General features: G+C 36.3%; 1 protein-coding gene across 1 annotated transcript in view; it reads left to right on the top strand.

The window, feature by feature from the left end:
• APPBP2 (amyloid beta precursor protein binding protein 2) overlaps positions 1–15,310 on the top strand; it is a 61,359-nt gene extending 46,049 nt beyond the window's left edge. Inside the window, exons 6-13 of the mRNA XM_081584988.1 lie at positions 821–910; positions 3,169–3,236; positions 3,317–3,422; positions 4,286–4,410; positions 7,403–7,488; positions 9,112–9,302; positions 10,234–10,399; positions 12,912–15,310. Coding sequence (XP_081441114.1) covers positions 821–910; positions 3,169–3,236; positions 3,317–3,422; positions 4,286–4,410; positions 7,403–7,488; positions 9,112–9,302; positions 10,234–10,399; positions 12,912–13,165 — 1,086 coding nt within the window. The 3' untranslated portion in view covers positions 13,166–15,310. The remainder of the gene's footprint in view (positions 1–820; positions 911–3,168; positions 3,237–3,316; positions 3,423–4,285; positions 4,411–7,402; positions 7,489–9,111; positions 9,303–10,233; positions 10,400–12,911) is intronic.
• The last annotated feature ends 1,724 nt before the right edge of the window (positions 15,311–17,034 follow it).

Here is a 17,034-nt window from a genome sequence, read left to right as displayed (position 1 = left end):
TTTTAACCCAAATCATTCTTGCATATTTTTTTTGTTTCATTTTTGCATCAAAATTGCTTCTGAATAGTTAACATCTTTTGAGTGGAATGAAAGAGGTGGAAGCTTATAGAAGAAGAAAAATGTTTGCTTTCTAATTTTCAGGTGGTTTTCCCCACATTTTTGTGATCCTTTTGTAATACTATTTTGTTTCCTTGAAGCAGTTCTTACTATCCAGAATAATTTATTTTGCTTGCCCACCCTCCACCCTAACTAAGCACTAAGAGATGAACAACATTTTATCTTTTGTTCCCTACTAGATACCTAGGTGCTAACACATTGTGTGGTACTGTCTCAAAGAGGTGTTGTATTGGTTAACTGTATTACTGCCCATAAAATGCTTAGAACAATAGCTAGCACAAAGTGAACACTCAGCTACACAAGCAATTACAGTATAACAATATAACAAAGAAGTGTTATAGTAGGGGAGGAAAGTACAGGAAACCTTGTCCAGAGCTGAAACCTGAAGGACAACTTAGGTGGTTTAGGGGGTTGGAGGAAGGAGGGGAATGTATTGTAAGGCAGAGGAAATGGTGTGTGCAGAGGCTCTGGGACAGAAAGAACATGCTTCTGATGTCCTGAATATGTGTCACATATCCAAATTAAAATGTAACAAACATACTTTTAAGAAAACTCAGCCTCTGAGAGGAAATTTTAAGTGTAAATATTTTGTGTGTCTTCTTATTCAGGTACTTGAAAGCTTGCAGGAAAAATTCTTAAGCATTTCATTGAATATTGTCAATTTGATACATCACGGGGTTTGCTCTTCTGTAAATTTTTTTAGGCATACAAATGGTGCATTGAGGCAATGAAAGAAATCACAACAAGCTTACCAGTCAAAGTCGTGGTGGATGTTTTAAGACAAGCTTCTAAGGTAAATATGTTAAAATTATTAAGTGGATTATAAAGTTTAATAAGCTTCAAATTTGTGTTAATTAACCTACTGTTTGGGGGCTTCCCTGGTGGCTCTGTGATAAAGCATCTGCCTGCCAATGCAGGAGACATGGAATCGATCCCTGATCTGGGAAGATCTCTTGGAGAAAGAAATGGCAGCCCACTCCAGTATTCTTGCCTGGAGAATCCCAGGGACAGAGGAGCCTGGTGGTCTGTAGTCCATGGGGTCGCAAAGAATTGGACACGACTGAGTGACCGAACAACCACCACCACCACCTGCTATTTACAAAATTGGGTGTTGCACACTCGTGGATACCAGCATCTGTTCTCTAAATCCTGCTCAGTGTCAGGAATCTGGCTGCTTCTTAAACCTTTACAGCAACCTGAATTCCTTATGCCATGATTGTATGGGCTTTGGTCACTTTTCTCCTAAAGGATAGCCTAGTATTAAATCTTTCAGTCACAGTATTGCAGTCTCACAGTGTGATAGCTTTCTGTTCTTGACCTAATGGGCAATACTTACTTGATGTTTCTTCTTACTGGGTTAAAACAAAAGAATGAATTAAGTCTTTGAAGCCATTTAGTAATATTTTTAAATTGCTGCTGTAGTAAACTGAAGCTTTAAAGCATTGATATAATTTTCAGATATAGTATTTCCCAGAGGTTTTCAGTTTTGAATATTCCATTTTGGTTGGTTTTACCTATGGAAATTTCAGTTAGAAGAATTTTTCTAAAATGACAGATTTAGAAGAGTCTAAGCGAGCTAGAAGACACAGTAATATGTTTTTAATTTAAAACATTGAATATGCATTTAATATAAAGACAGCTTAATTTATGTGCAAGATTTATATTTCTGTATGCAAATGATAATTAGAGAGTTAGAGTCTACTGACTTTCTCATGAATCAGAACATTTTAAGAAGTCATAGGAATACTTGGAATTCTGTACATTTAAAGATTACTAGATGGAAAACTACAAAATAGTTTTAAGCTACTGGGATATAAATGAATACTTCAGGAAATAATGGTGAACCGTCCCCCCCCAAACCCACCCCCACTGTTTTATTTTATTTATTTATTTATTTTTAGATGTAAATAACATATTTAATTTTTTTTAATTTTTTTTAATAGAATTGAAAGCGGGTTTTGCCACCCAACAATCTAGATAGAAAATGCCCTTTCCCATGAAGTTTTCTAAGTATAGATAAATACGCTCACCAAAAAGCATCTCTTTGAAGTACTATTAACTTCATTAATATCTCTGTACCTCAGAGACCTTAATTGTAGATTTTCTTCTTTCAGTTAAATGAAGCATAGTGTGTAAAACACCCAGGACATTGCTTAGTAGAGCTAAGCAATATATTTCATTTAGTTTTTTTTTTTTCTATACTACAAAGCTACAATCATCAAGACAGTATGGTACTGGCACAAAGACAGAAACATAGATCAATGGAACAAAATAGAAAGCCCAGAGATAAATCCATGCACCTATGGACACCTTATGTTTGATGAAGGAGGCAAGAATATACAATGGAGAAAGGACAATCTGTTTAACAAGTGGTGCTGGGAAAGCTGGTCAACCACTTGTAAAAGAATGAAACTAGAACACTTTCTAACACCATACACAAAAATAAACTCAAAATGGATTAAAGATCTAAATGTAAGACCAGAAACTGTAGAACTCCTAGAGGAAAATGTAGGCGAAACACTCTCTGACGTAAATCATAGCAGGATCCTCTATGACCCACCTCCCAGAGTAATGGAAATAAAAGCAAAAATAAACAAATGGGACCTAATTAAACTTAAAAGCTTTTGTACAACGAAGGAAACGGTAAGCAAGGTGAAAAGACAGTCTTCAGAATGGGAGAAAATAATAGCAAATGAAGCAACTGACAAAGAATTAATCTCAAAAATATACATGCAATCCCCCCCACTATTTTAATAACATGTAAGAATGGGAATATATGAGCTTTTTAAGATAACTTTGTTATAACAGTTTAGTTTTGGGCATGACTGAAAATTTTTAATTTTATAATTACCCAGGATATGTACACATCTGTTTATAGTGGAGTTTTCAAATACTTGGAAGGAAAGAAATTACAAATTGATCCATTCTATTTATGTTTGAAGATGCTTTTTTCTTTTCAACCATTATAGTTTGAATATATAAACCGTATTTGTTTTAACACATTCATTAACTGTTTGTGAGTTATTTAACAAGTTTTCATTTCATCTTTAGGCTTGTGTTGTAAAACGTGAATTTAAGAAAGCAGAGCAGTTAATTAAACATGCAGTGTATTTGGCACGGTACGTGATTGTTATTAAAAATACCATTTAAAATTGTCTCTCTCTACTTTAAATCCTAATAGTTTTGTATCTTTTTATAGGGATCATTTTGGATCCAAACACCCAAAATATTCTGATACACTGCTAGATTATGGGTTCTACTTACTCAATGTAGATAATATCTGTCAGTCTGTTGCAATTTATCAGGTATGTTAATAGTTACACTTTTTCTTTCAACCTAAACTGACTTGCTGACCTATAATTTGTTTATGATGTATAAACCACTCTAAAAATAACTCTCTTGGAGCCCTTCCTCATATATGGCACACCATTATTTTACTAAATAATAACAGAAGTAAAACTTAACTTCTTTAGGAATTAAAGAAGTAAAACTTCTTAAAACTTACTGTTTTAGGAATTAAAGAGATTCCTCTAGGGAAGAAGTTTGGAGTTGTGGGTCAGTATTTAAGAGTAGTTTTCAATTGTTTCATTTACTCAGATGATGTCTTTGTTGTTACTTTAGCACAAATCATTATAGCTGCCTTTGTAGTAGCAAGGAGGGTAGATAACAGTTATTTTAGGCCCTAGTCAATCTTAGGTACATGATTTGTTATGCCATCACTCTGGACAAAGCATCCCTAGTTTTATTTCTGAAGAGGATATAGAGAAAAAACACTAATGTAATTCCTAAGACATGTGAATGACTTTTATCATTAAGCCATTGCCTTTTAATTCAGACTTACTCTTCAGAAAATCAAGCTGTGGATGACTTTTATGTTCTGTTGTGATCTAAATTTGGAGAAGGAAATGGTAACCCACTCCAATATTCTTGCCTGGAGAATCCCACGGACAGAGGAGCCTAACAGGCCATGGTCCATGGGGTCGCAGAGAGTCAGACACGACTGAAGCTACTAAGCACGCATATGATCTAAATACAGCAGAACTTTTTTCCAAAACTGATGGGGTTGAGTATATAAAATATATTTTTAAGTCACTAGAATGCTTAATTTAACAAGGTAGTGTTTTCTAAGGATTCACAGTATTATCAGTTATTTTCTTGACTCTTTCAGGCAGCCCTTGACATTCGGCAGTCAGTGTTTGGTGGCAAAAATATTCACGTAGCAACAGCTCACGAAGACTTGGCTTATTCTTCTTATGTTCACCAGTATAGCTCTGGGAAATTTGACAATGCACTGTAAGTTCTACTTTCCTTTTCATGAGGAATTAAATGCTATTGCTGTTTCATTTTGTTTTGCTTTTTCCCTAACACAGTACTATTTAATGTATAAATTAATACATTAAAGTTGTCCTCCTGGAACTTTAACAAGATCCCTAAAATGTTGTTGAAGGCGTTTAAAATCATCCCAATTTATAAGCCATTCATTTAGATCTTATGTGGTTTGACACTGAGACTTTTATATCACCATATAGAATGTCTTTTTTTTAAGTATCTCCTTCAATAATCTTTCCTTGACTAATACAATAGTGTACAAACTTGCTCATAACATGCAGAAATACTGAATAATATGACAATCATCTTTTAATGTATAAATGAGCTTGTAAGAGAGAGAGGAAATCCCCAAGGGCCAATAAAGAAATAAAACCCAGAAAGGGTTAGGCATGAACTATGGTGTAACTGTTCTGGGGTAGGAAGGCTTAGAAGGTCTTAGAAGTTTCTATAACCTTGGTTGAATACCAGTCCTGGTTTTAAGGCATTTAGCCCACAGGAGGCTGTGACTTAAAACTGAAGCCAAGATCAAAGCTACACCCTCAGGGAAAGGGTGGACCAAGGGGAAAAACTGCCCACTGGCAAGAGAGGTGACATGGAAGTTTGTCCATCTTAGGCTGAGCTCTCAGTTGAACAAAATGAGCCTCATAGGGGAATTTATAGGCTATAGACTTCTCCCTTGTATTTGGGCATCATGCATACAGGAAACCCCAAACTGAGAAAAACATTAAGAAGTACTTTGAGACTGCTGATTTCTCTTAGGATGCTTTTAAGGAGAAAATACAAAGCTCTTGGTGGTAATTAACCTTCAGTCCAAGCCATACAGACTTCCCATAGACCTAACTCTACCTAAGATGAACTCACCATAAAAAATGTTTTTAAATAAGGGAACATTTTCTCTATGAGTGAGTCAGAAGACGTGATGAACAAGATTAGAACACTAAAAATATCAGTTAACAGAACATTTTGGTTGATGCTATAAAGTAAGGATTCTTAGATGACTAAGGGTATAAATGGGTTGGCAGACTATGGCCTGAAGGCAAAATAAAGGTTTTGTCTGTGGTTGCTTTTATGCTACAACAGCAGAGTTGAATAGTTGGGACAGAGTGTGTACCACATAGTCTTGAGATGTTTGCTGTATGGCCCTGTATAGGAAAAAAAATTGCTGACACTGATATAAGAGAAGGAATCAGTAGTGTTTCAGAGGGAAAATTAAGAAAAAAAGGCAGATATAAAAATAAAAAAACCGAGGGAACTGTATGTGTACCTGAGTCCCTTTGTGGCACACCTAAAGCTTACGCAGCACTGTGGAGCCTGTGCTTCAGCAGTCAAGGGAAATGCGGCCCCCCTGCTGGCCCAGGGGCTCAGGCTCTGCACGTGTACCGCGGGAGCGCGCGCTTCCTGGTCGGGGGACTCATGCCGCGCGTGCGCACAGAGCAGCCAGAGCCCCACAGCGACACAGCGGCTGACACGGCTGCAGCCGGAACGGATCCTCAAAACACTTCGCTGAGTGCAAGAAGCCAGCCACAGAGGACCACATAGTATATAATTTCATTTGTATGAAATGTCTAGACTAGGCAAACCTGTAGAAACAGAAAGTAAATGGGTGGTTGCCTAGAGTTGGGGGGAGTTGGAGGAAAATGAAGTGACTGCTAATGGGCACAAGGTTTCTTTTGGGGGGGATGAAAATATTCTGAAATTAATAGTGATGGGTACATAACTCTGAAATATGCCAAAACCCTCCTATTGTACACTTTAAATTGTGTTGGTATGAATTATGTTAATAAACACTACGAAGACAAATTATAATAGCTAGAATTGGAAAATGGTCATTGACATTAAAATTCAGTAGACAAACAGCAGATTAAATACAGCTAAAGAGACAGCAAATTGGAAGATAGATCTGAAAAAATTGATGATTACTTCAGTTCAGTCGCTCAGTCGTGCCCAACTCTTTGCGGCCCCGTGTACTGCAGCATGCCAGGCCTCCCTGTCCATCACCAGCTCCTGGAGTTTACTCAAACTCACGTCCATCGAGTCGGTGATGCCATCCAACCGTCTTATCCTCTGTCGTCCCCTTCTCCTCCTGCCTTCAATCTTTCCCAGCGTCAGGGTCTTTTCCAGTGAGTCAGTTCTCCACATCAGGTGGCCAAAGTATTGGAGTTTCAGCTTCAGCATCAGTCCTTCCAATGAATATTCAGGACTGATGTCCTTGAGGATGGACTGGTTGGATCTCCTTGCAGTCCAAGAAAGATGGGACTAGAAGGCATGGAGTTGTTTGAGAGGAACTGGCAGATAAAATAGACAAATAACTTGCCTTCTGTTTGACAAGATGAGCCATGAAACAATAACCAAACATGTCAGATGAGAATACATGCTGTGAAGAAGAATAAAATAAGCTAAGAGTTTAGAGAGTGATGGTAGATTTTTTTAGGATCTTCTGTATAGGCTGATCTGGAAAGACTTCAGTGAGGGTAAACCATGTGGATATTCAGGGAACAACCATTTCAGAGAGACAGTAAAACAAATGCAAGAATCCTGGGCTAGAACGTGCTTTACATGTTCAGAAAACTGTAATTCCTATGTGGCTAGAAGGGAAAGAGGGAATTATCTCTGAAAATGGTAGCAGATGTGGTCAGAGAGGTAGCCCAGTGAAAGGATCATATTGTATTAAGCCTTGTGGGCCGTGATAGTAATTTCACAGTTGGTTATGAGGTAGATAGATGGGAATCCACTGGATGTTTAAAAGTTCATTTAATTATCCTTCAAATAAAAATAAATTAGGGGGGGGGGAAACTCAGTGTGCAAAAGATTGGAACGTTAAAGCAAAAAACTAGTCCTTTACCACAGCTAGTTTTAGAAATTCTACCAGTATTATGTTATAAATTATGGGGTTTTTTTGATGCCTAAATTAGTTGTAATATAAAAGAAATGCCAGAATTTATCTTCTGTGTTGCAGGTTTCATGCAGAAAGAGCTATTGGTATCATTACCCACATCCTACCTGAAGATCATCTTCTTTTGGCTTCTTCAAAGAGGGTGAAAGGTACCCTTTGTAATCCAGTCTCCTATAGATAGATAAATAGATAGATGTATTTTAAGATTTCTTTAGCTGTCAATTATAATAGATGTCTACTCTCTGACATTTTAAAATTGATGGTATATGGTATAAAGTAGGAATATTTGTTTATTTCCTCAGAATTAGACTGTATATTACTAAAACAGCCAATCACTGATTTAACATATTTGCCCACATCTCTAAGAATTTCCAGTGGTTCATAATGAAAAGTTGTTTCCTTCTCTCATACAACATTGTTAATAGGCTAGAATACCTTTCTTCCTTCCTTCCTTCCTCTTTCTTGCCTCTTCCTTCCTTTCTCTCTTTCCTTTCATTCATTCATTCCTTTCTTTTAAGGGGAGGATTGAAGAATCACAGTGACCCTGAAGATGGGTTTTCGCATACCTTCACCTTATTGTGCAAGATTCTGAAACTCAGTTTCATATCAGGTTACCTTTAATGTTGTAAGGCTCTTACCACATACCACTTTCTTCTTTCCTTTTTAACTCTTCTGCAGCCACTACCAAGGGCCTTTCATTTTGCTGACGATTGGGTCACCCATGTGGTAATTCCTTGCATGATGAATAACTTTTACCTTAATTCTGGAGCTAGGCTTTACCTCCCATCTAGGTTTGCATTTTTGAAGTCATGCAAGTAATACACGATTAATGCCAAGAATTAAAAGAGAAAAAATTAAGTTACTTGAAATCTCATCAATCCAGAATCAACATATGGGCAAATATTTTTTTAGACTTTTCTTTCTTCGAAGACTGAGATGAGTGAATAATTTTTTTTTTAGTTCTGTAATCTTTGCTTTGTTCACTCAATATAGTACAAACATTTTCTCATTTCAATACATGTAGGTATATATCCTTTTTTCTGATGTTTTTTCTAATTCTCTAATGTTTTTAACCGCACCTATCTTAACCTATTGTTCTTTAAAAATGTTACAGTGAACTAAATCTCTTACTTTTGTGCACATTGGCAATTTTTCTAGCAATAAAATTGCCTGGTTAAAGAATATGTATTTGTAAGACTTTAAATGGAGTTTGAGGGTCTCAAATAGGACTTTGAAGTTAAATTATCTTCTTATCTGATTTGACTGGTCAAGTGAGTTAGGAGGAAACCAGTTTTTTTACTTCTATTTGGTTAAAGGTTGTATAGTTTGCAGAATGTGATTTCAAAGTTTTCAATAGTGGTTAAGTACTCCTTGACACAGTTTCACAACTTTAAAAAATTTGCCTTTTCATTCTTGTCTTTCTTCTGTTTGCTTAAAAAACAGTTTCACGTCAGCAAAGCAAACCGATCTAGTAAAATAGAGAGTAATTCTGCAAAATAATTTGTTGTATACTGTTGTTTTTCTTACATTTGAAATCCATTATACTATGCAAAATAGAATGACCCCAAAAGTGTATTTTTTTTTTTTCATTAAAATGGAATACGCTCATCTTTACCAGTTCTTTGGTATGGTATATGGTTTATGGTTCTAAATCATAAACATATATAAGTATATACAAGTAACATTTGTAAAATTTAATTCTAAAGTTTATGTTCTGATGAGCTTTGATACATGGTTTGAAAGTGCACTGATTTTATTGCCTTCTTATTCAGCACTTATTTTAGAGGAGATTGCAATTGACTGTCATAATAAAGAAACTGAACAGAGGCTGCTTCAAGAAGCTCATGATTTGCACCTGTCTTCACTCCAACTAGCTAAAAAAGCTTTTGGAGAATTTAATGTACAAACTGCAAAACACTATGGAAACCTTGGAAGACTTTATCAGTCAATGAGAAAATTTAAGGTAGGAGCACATTTTACTGTATTTTCTGTCTAAGTAATCTTAGGTAATAAAGTACAGTGTGAATAATAAATCTTAAGTAATGCTTCTTCAGTAATCTTAAATTATAAAGTATACATTTATTACACTTCCACATTATTTCACATAGGAATTGAGAAAATAGCTAGTAAAAAACCACAGTCAAAATATAAATAAAATTCAGAAATACAGACCATAGAAAAATATATATATCAGACTTAAAACATGGCTCTTAGCTAATAGTTTAAATCGAACACTTAACAGAATGCCTGACATGTAGTTAGGTGCGCAAGAAATGTAAGTTAATGCAAGTATTATATAATTGTAGTGGTTAAAATGTACTGGATTTAGTACCCTTTTAGAATTTTGGGTTATAAATTCTTATTATTGTTCACTATAGGGTCACAATAAGAAAGGGATGAGAATTGCTATCTAAGACATTCATTTTTATCTGAAAATCAGTTTACACATTCCTCAGTTAACCTGTTTAGTTTATTGAGATAAAAATTGTCAAAAAAATGAAATAATAAATATACTTCTATGTAAAATAATATAGTATAGAGTTTCTTAACACAGTTCAATTAAATTTTGGAGTATGTTAAATTGAAAGAAGTTTTCATTTTAGAATATTTTGACGTTAATTTCTCCTAACAGCTTTTTATTACAAGGACACGTTTTTCTCTTGTCATTTTGGTGTATTTCAGTGTTTCATCAGCTTATGTGCATAGCTTCCTCAAGCCAGTGATGCTTCCTGTAGGCAACTTTTGGAACAGTGTAGTGTGTTCTCTGATCAGATTACCTTATGCCATCCATAAGCTGTTTTTGGCATTTAGAAGAACGTTGCTAATTGGAATAAGAGTTGTTGACATAATAAAAAGTATAACCTAATGGTTACTACAACTTGATTATTTTTCAGGAAGCTGAAGAGATGCACATCAAAGCAATTCAGATTAAAGAACAACTTCTTGGTCAAGAAGATTATGAAGTAGCCCTTTCAGTGGGACATCTGGCTTCTTTATATAATTATGACATGAATCAGTATGAAAATGCTGAGAAACTTTATTTGCGATCTATAGCAATTGGTATGTTACTTTAAAATTGTTTTAATTGATAAGAGATCAACATGTCTTATATGTTGTATAGGGAAGTGTTATTATTAAGACTTAAATGAGCTTAGAGCTGCTCCAGAGGATCTCCAGGAGCCACTCAGCAGTCTTCTAAAACATTTTGCTAAAGATTATTGATAATTGAAGCCAGTAATAAGAAATATGACAGTAGTGTGTCAAGTAAAGGCAAAAATAGTTATTTTAAAATATTTGTGTAAACACTCTCTAGCCCATCCTCACCCTTCTCCTGTTTTTAATGTAGACCAAGTTTACCTCTTTTAGAACTTGATATAAATGAAATCATACAATGTATATTTTTATATGCTTGGTTTCTTTTGGTGAACATCAATTGTGAAATACATAAGTGTTGTTCATATCACTGTTGCTTGTTAATTTCCAGGCCCATGTAATATTGTATTGAATTAGTATATCATTATTTATCCATTCTACTGTTAGTTGATATTCACAACGTTTGAATTGTTTTCAGTTCAGACCTATCACAAAATAAGACACTGTGGTCATCATCTAATGTGCCTGTTAAAACTCTTCCCATGTTTTTATTGAATTTGTCTGTCACTTTTATGGAAGTTCTTTATATACTTCAGATGTAACAAGCCCTTTGTTAGTTAAATGTGTTGCAGATAACTGTCCCTCTACTGCTTATTTCTTAATGGTGCCTTTCAAAGAACAAAAGTTCTTAAAGTTTAATGTAATCAAATATCGCTCTTTTATTTTATGGTTGACACTTTGTAAATTGTGTTTTGGAAATCTTTTTCTACCCCAAAGTCAGAAGATACTCTTTTGGAAGATTATCTTCTGGAAATTTGTGAGGTAGTGATCAAATTTCTTCCCCTCTTCCTTTTTCCCTTCTGTATGGATATACAGTTGACTAGGGCCATTTTTTCAAAACACTGTCTTTCCCCTCTGCTGTGCTACCTTTGCCTCAAATCATATATCCACGTATGTGAAGATTCCTCATTATCCATAATATATTATCTTGCTTAACCCTACAATACACATAAAGTAGTTTTAGAATTGTTAACCCATAGTACTATGAAAACCAAAGTTACTGCTTAGAGCTTAATATTCATTTACAGTTTACCTTGTCCTTAACCTGAAGGTATATAATCAGAATACTGTGTTCAAAATTTACTTAGGTTACTTATCTCCCTGCCACCTGCTATCAGTGAGTTACTCATTTACAAGAGAACTATGTTCATTTGCTTATGTTTGTATAACATTTCCCTGTTTTTATTTAGTCTGCTAAATTATTTGACTGTGAAATACTAATACTCTAAAAAGTCAGAACTGTGGAGTTCCCTGGCAGTCCAGTGGTTAAAACTCCTCACTGTCACTGCTGAGGGCCTGGGTTCCATCCCTGGTCAGGGAACTAAGATCCCACAAGCCACATGGCATGACCAAAAAAAAAAAAAGTCAACTATATAGAAAGGTCTTCTCACAGATGTGTGACTGCCCTTAATTTCTGCTCGCCACTCATTCCCGTGAGTAACCGGCCTTGTTAGTTTCTCGTTTATTTTTTCTGTGGTTTTTGTTTTTGTTTTTTATTTTTGGCTGTGCTAGGTCTTATAGCAGTACACGGGCTTCTCGTTGCTGACCCTGGGCTCTCGGCATGCAGGCTTTAGTAGTTGTGGCACGTGGGCTCAGTAGTTGCGTCTCACAGCTCTAGAGCTTGGACTCTGTAGAGTGGTTGTGGCTCACTGGCTTAGTTGCCCAAAGGCATGTGGGATCCGCCCAGACCAGAGATCGAACCTGTGTTCCCTGCATTGGCAGGTGGATTCTTAACCACTGGACCACCAGCGTCGTTCCTCTGTATATCTTGTGGCATAAATGTTCAGAGACATAAATATTTTATTTTACATAAAAGGTGGCATATTCTAGGTACTTTGCCTTTTTAAAAACAGCATGCCCTGTAAATGAGCTTTGAGCTCTTTATGAACTCCCTTCAAACTATGAAATTTTATAGTTTTGTTCTAGAGAGACCAATGACCTTAGACAAGAGAAATATTTTTTTAAGTCTTAGAAGTAGGCTGTGGGTAAGACTGTGTCAGTAAACACTGATAAAAGAATTGAATCTGTTCCAACTGGAGGGTGGAATGATTGGGAGTTTGAGACTGACGTAAACACGCTCCTGTGTGTAAAACAGAGAACTAGTGAGAACCCACTGTATCCCAAAGGGAGCTCTCCTCAGTGTTCTGTGGTGACCTAAATGGGGAGGACATCTCAAAAAGGGTGGAGATATGTGTATATATATGTATGTATGTATGACTGATTCCCTTTGCTGTATAGCAAGAAACTAACACAATATTGTACAGCAACTGTATTTCAATAAAAAAAATTTTTAATTGAATCTGTTCCTTTTAAAAGGAATAAAACAAAGACACCCTATTTAAAAGAACTAAGCTTGTGTTGCAGGAAATACTTGTTATTTCGTTATTTGAGCCTCATTTCTTTTTCTGTTTACTTTCAGGGAAGAAACTTTTTGGTGAAGGCTACAGTGGACTGGAATATGATTACCGAGGTCTCATTAAACTTTACAACTCTGTTGGAAATTACGAGAAAGTGTTTGAGTATCACAATGTTCTGTCTAACTGGAACCGGTTACGAGATCGGCAGTATTCAGTGACCGATGCTCTTGAAGACGTCAACACCAGCCCCCAGTCCACTGAGGAAGTGGTGCAGTCCTTCCTGATTGCTCAGAATGTCGAGGGACCGAGCTGCTGAGGGAGGACCTCAGTTAACTAATTTTACCTTTTCCCAGATTCCAGGGAATTCATACTGTGAAATCAAAACCATGTTGTTTTTGGGGGCTGGAATTTGCATTGAAACACTGGTCCAGTCCTTTGACCCTATTTGGGTGATCCCTTTCTTGCAGAGTGTCCGTAGGAATAAGCATATATTCAGTTATATTCAGCATGTACCGCATGTATAAGTAGTCTGGCCCATATTTTCAACCTCGTAGAACAAACAACAGGAATTTTTTTGTTTTCTTTTTTTAAAAAAAAGTAATTCATTTTGCAGAAAGCCTGAAAGAAAAAAAGAACCCCTAAATAAAACTATTTAAGAGTTTAAAAGACTTGCATTCTTATTATGTAAGGATGATTTTAACAACTTTTTAACATATAATTCTTCCGTGAGGAGGTATTCAATACTGTACTGTAAAGAAATTTTATGGGGAAAATCTTTATACACAGTATAGAAAAGTTAACACAAGTACTAATAGCAGAGGGACATCCTGACTTAGGTTTGGCTGCCTTACCTAGAGAAATGGATACAGCCACTCCAGGGCTGTATGACAAGGGGGAAGGACTGTCAGATTCATCTGAACTGGACCAGTGTTGACCTGTAAGTAATAGAAAAGCTGATAAACCAGCAATTTTAACTCTTTGGTTGTTTTGGTTTTGTTGTGTGTTTTTGGGGTACAAAAAGGCAAGATGCTCTGATAGCTTTTGCTTAACAGGACCAGGAGGATCTGAAAAGGACCAGCCTAATGTAGAAAGGGGTTATTTGGACCAGAGGTTTTAGATGATGATTTTAGCCCCTGCCTTTACTTTTATCGTAGAATGATTTCATTTAGATGTATTATGAAAACTGATAATACAAAAATTGTATTCATGTACTAGACACCAAATTAGGGAAATTTGGCAATTTCAGTGGCATATCTTTAGTCAAGGTACACAGATGGCAATGCCCTAAGCAAGTCTATAAATATCTGCTGCAGCCATCCCTCTCATTTTAAATGCTACCCTGATAACGCAGTTTGCAAGTATATTGGCTGAGTCATGAAATAGCTCATGTCCAGATGGGAATTTTAGGTTAATGTTTGGTTTATGGGGATTAATGGAAAAACAAATGCCGCCAAATAAGCGATTCTTAGAAATCCTTCATATTTATGATAAAAAAAAATATTGCAAGCAGTAGATCATTTTATATGAAATTCAAGAGTCAAATGTAAAGGTTTCCCCTAATGATATATCTATTTCACTAACTCGTCTTTCTATTTACTGGGTTTGGATTTTTCATTTAAGCCAGTCAAGTTATTTAATGTTGAGGTAATATTCAAATTTGAGAAGTTGTAACATGTAGCAATTCAAGAAACAAAAAAGGCCTGTTGCCATTACCTCAGTTCTTATTATAGTGGCCTGTTTGGTGCCTCTATAGTTAAGAATCAGGGTTTTCCCCCTATTTTCAGGGGTTCATGACTTGGCTGTTAAGAGTTGTTGCTCCTGGCTAATGCTTGGAGTGGTCTGTGGGTGAGTGGATGTGTGCTGAATTTGGGTTTTCTTTTAACAGGCATGTTGGGGTGGAAGGGGGGGGAAAATCTAAACTGTCCACCACGTGGAGTGCAGAAAAAGTAATTGGAAATTTCAGATCAATTCGATTTTAAACACTTTTTTGGCCTTCCCAAATATAACCTTGTTTAAAGCTGTTATTTGCCATCTTGTTAGTTATGATCCCACTGTTTTTAAGTCCCCAGTAGGGGATTCCCTAGGGGAGGTAGAAGAAATGAAACAAGCCCAGATGTCTTTAAGATGATAGCTGTGTGATTTTGAAACCTGGGTTTAATCCTCATACTGAATTATTTTTAATGGAAAAGAGCACGTTGGCACACCTGCACCTCCCCCTCCCAGTTAATTGCAATCTAATGCCAAGAGGCACCTCTTTATTAATTACCAAATAGTCTGTGTGACTGAGAACTAACATTTTTAAGTTACTCAGCTCTATCCTCATGGGCCTATATATTTAATACCTCCAAAGATTTTAAGGATAGGCTTTGTATACTTTTGTTGGTTATTTAGAGTCCTGTGGTATGTTTGTGGTATAGGAATGTCATGGTAAATTGTTTTTCAATAAATATTTTGAAACGTATGTTTTCATATGAAGTTTTTTTTTTTTTTAATCTGTATTTTTGGTTTTGTGCATATACAGCATTTCCTAGGATAAAATCCAGCAAATGACTTAAGGCCTCATCTTCTCGAATTCAGTTTGAACTCAGATCACACTCAGTGATAAAGCAACATGGTATTTAGAAGCCTAGGATCACAGGGTGATGTTAAATGGCAGCCAGTTTTTCTTAAAAAAAAAAAAATCATTGCTGATAGTTTGCCATATTGCCACTGCTTTAATGTAGTTTTCTGTAAATCCGTATACTTAATGCAGAAACTCTAGATTGAGAAAAGAGATTGCCAGTTTCTGATAGTGATATAACTTAATATGCTATTATTTCTGGTTCTAATGAAGAATAATACCCTAATAATTTTAACTGTGGGTTTAATCCTTTTAGTAGGAATGTTTAGGATAAGTTAGGGAGGTGAATATCATCATGATTTATGGGGGTAGGGGAAAAAAGTCTCAAAGAAAGTAAAATTTACTTCACAATAACCAGTTGCTTGAACAAATTTTTTGTATATGGTGGGGTTGTGTGTAAGAAACCATAGACCAACTTACAAGATTTTTCTGGCAGTTCAACAAAGAAATATTAAATAAGAGGCCTTTGGTCTCATCCTTTCTTGACTTTGTTCTCTCTTGTACTCGGTTTTTTTTTTCCTGAAGTTTGGTGCTACTCAAGTTGGGTGCATCAAGGAGCCCTGTAACACTCCTGTACCACACAGGTGGTCAATCACTCCTTTGTTCAGTTTCAGAGAGCCAGTTGGGGGTTTTTTAGGCCGTAATTTTTATGGGTCGCCAAAGCTGACTTTGCCCAAAGCATTAGGACCCTTATCATTATCAGAGCTCTGTCTCCGTTCAGCAGAAATAGCTGGCTATAGCTTTGGAATAGTCTCCATGCAGGTGTGCTTTGTTTTGTGAAAATGAAAGGTTGACAAAGACTTTTGTAACACTCTTAGCCTGTTAGAGAAGAGTTCATAATTTTGAGAAAGCTAGTTCAAGCAGCTGCAATCTTATAAATATCATGCCATTTGCCTGCTCCTGACGGTGCAGACAGAATGCTGAACAGTAAAGACATGCCTAGAACATGACTGAAACTTTGGACCATACTTGACAGATGGAAGGAGTGGTTTGCTAAGTAGCAGGAGGGACAGCAGGCTTTCTCCGCTGTCCACAAGTAGAGTGTTTCCACGAAACCTCTTTACGCCAAAACAGGTGAACAGCAGAGCAGCGATTAGCTTAGGGCACATCTTGCCAATAGATGCACAAAATGAGATAAAGCGCAGAAGCTCACACAGGTAAAGCTGTGGCGGCTTGAAGCTGAGATGCCGAACGTAGTTCCAGGAAGAGAGCGTGGCGGTGCCACTCCTGCTGCTCTTTGCCGCTGCCTTCTTGACAGCTACATGCAGACAAATGCTGAATGCCAGCTTTGCTGTTCACCTTTTTTCGTGAAAGTGACGCTCCTTTTTGGATCTATTTTCAGTTAGTAAAAACAGGTGCTAATGCAGGTCTTTGATAAAAGCAAAGTAGCATAAAGTGAACTTTCAGAAAGAGGAGGATACCTGTATTAAACTGTCACTCTGTCTTTTTTTTCCCTTGAATCTGTAGCCTGGCTACTTCCAAACTTCTTTTTCTGGATGGCAAAGTTACTACTGGAAAAATATAAGTAAAAGCGTCTCTAAGAGTTTTATTTTTGCTCTAAGAAT

This window comes from Giraffa tippelskirchi, chromosome 3 (assembly GCF_054371585.1).
Source record: "Giraffa tippelskirchi isolate mGirTip1 chromosome 3, T2T-mGirTip1v1.2.pri, whole genome shotgun sequence".
Taxonomy (NCBI): Eukaryota; Metazoa; Chordata; class Mammalia; order Artiodactyla; family Giraffidae; genus Giraffa; species Giraffa tippelskirchi.
This window is presented reverse-complemented; position numbering and strand designations above follow the sequence as displayed.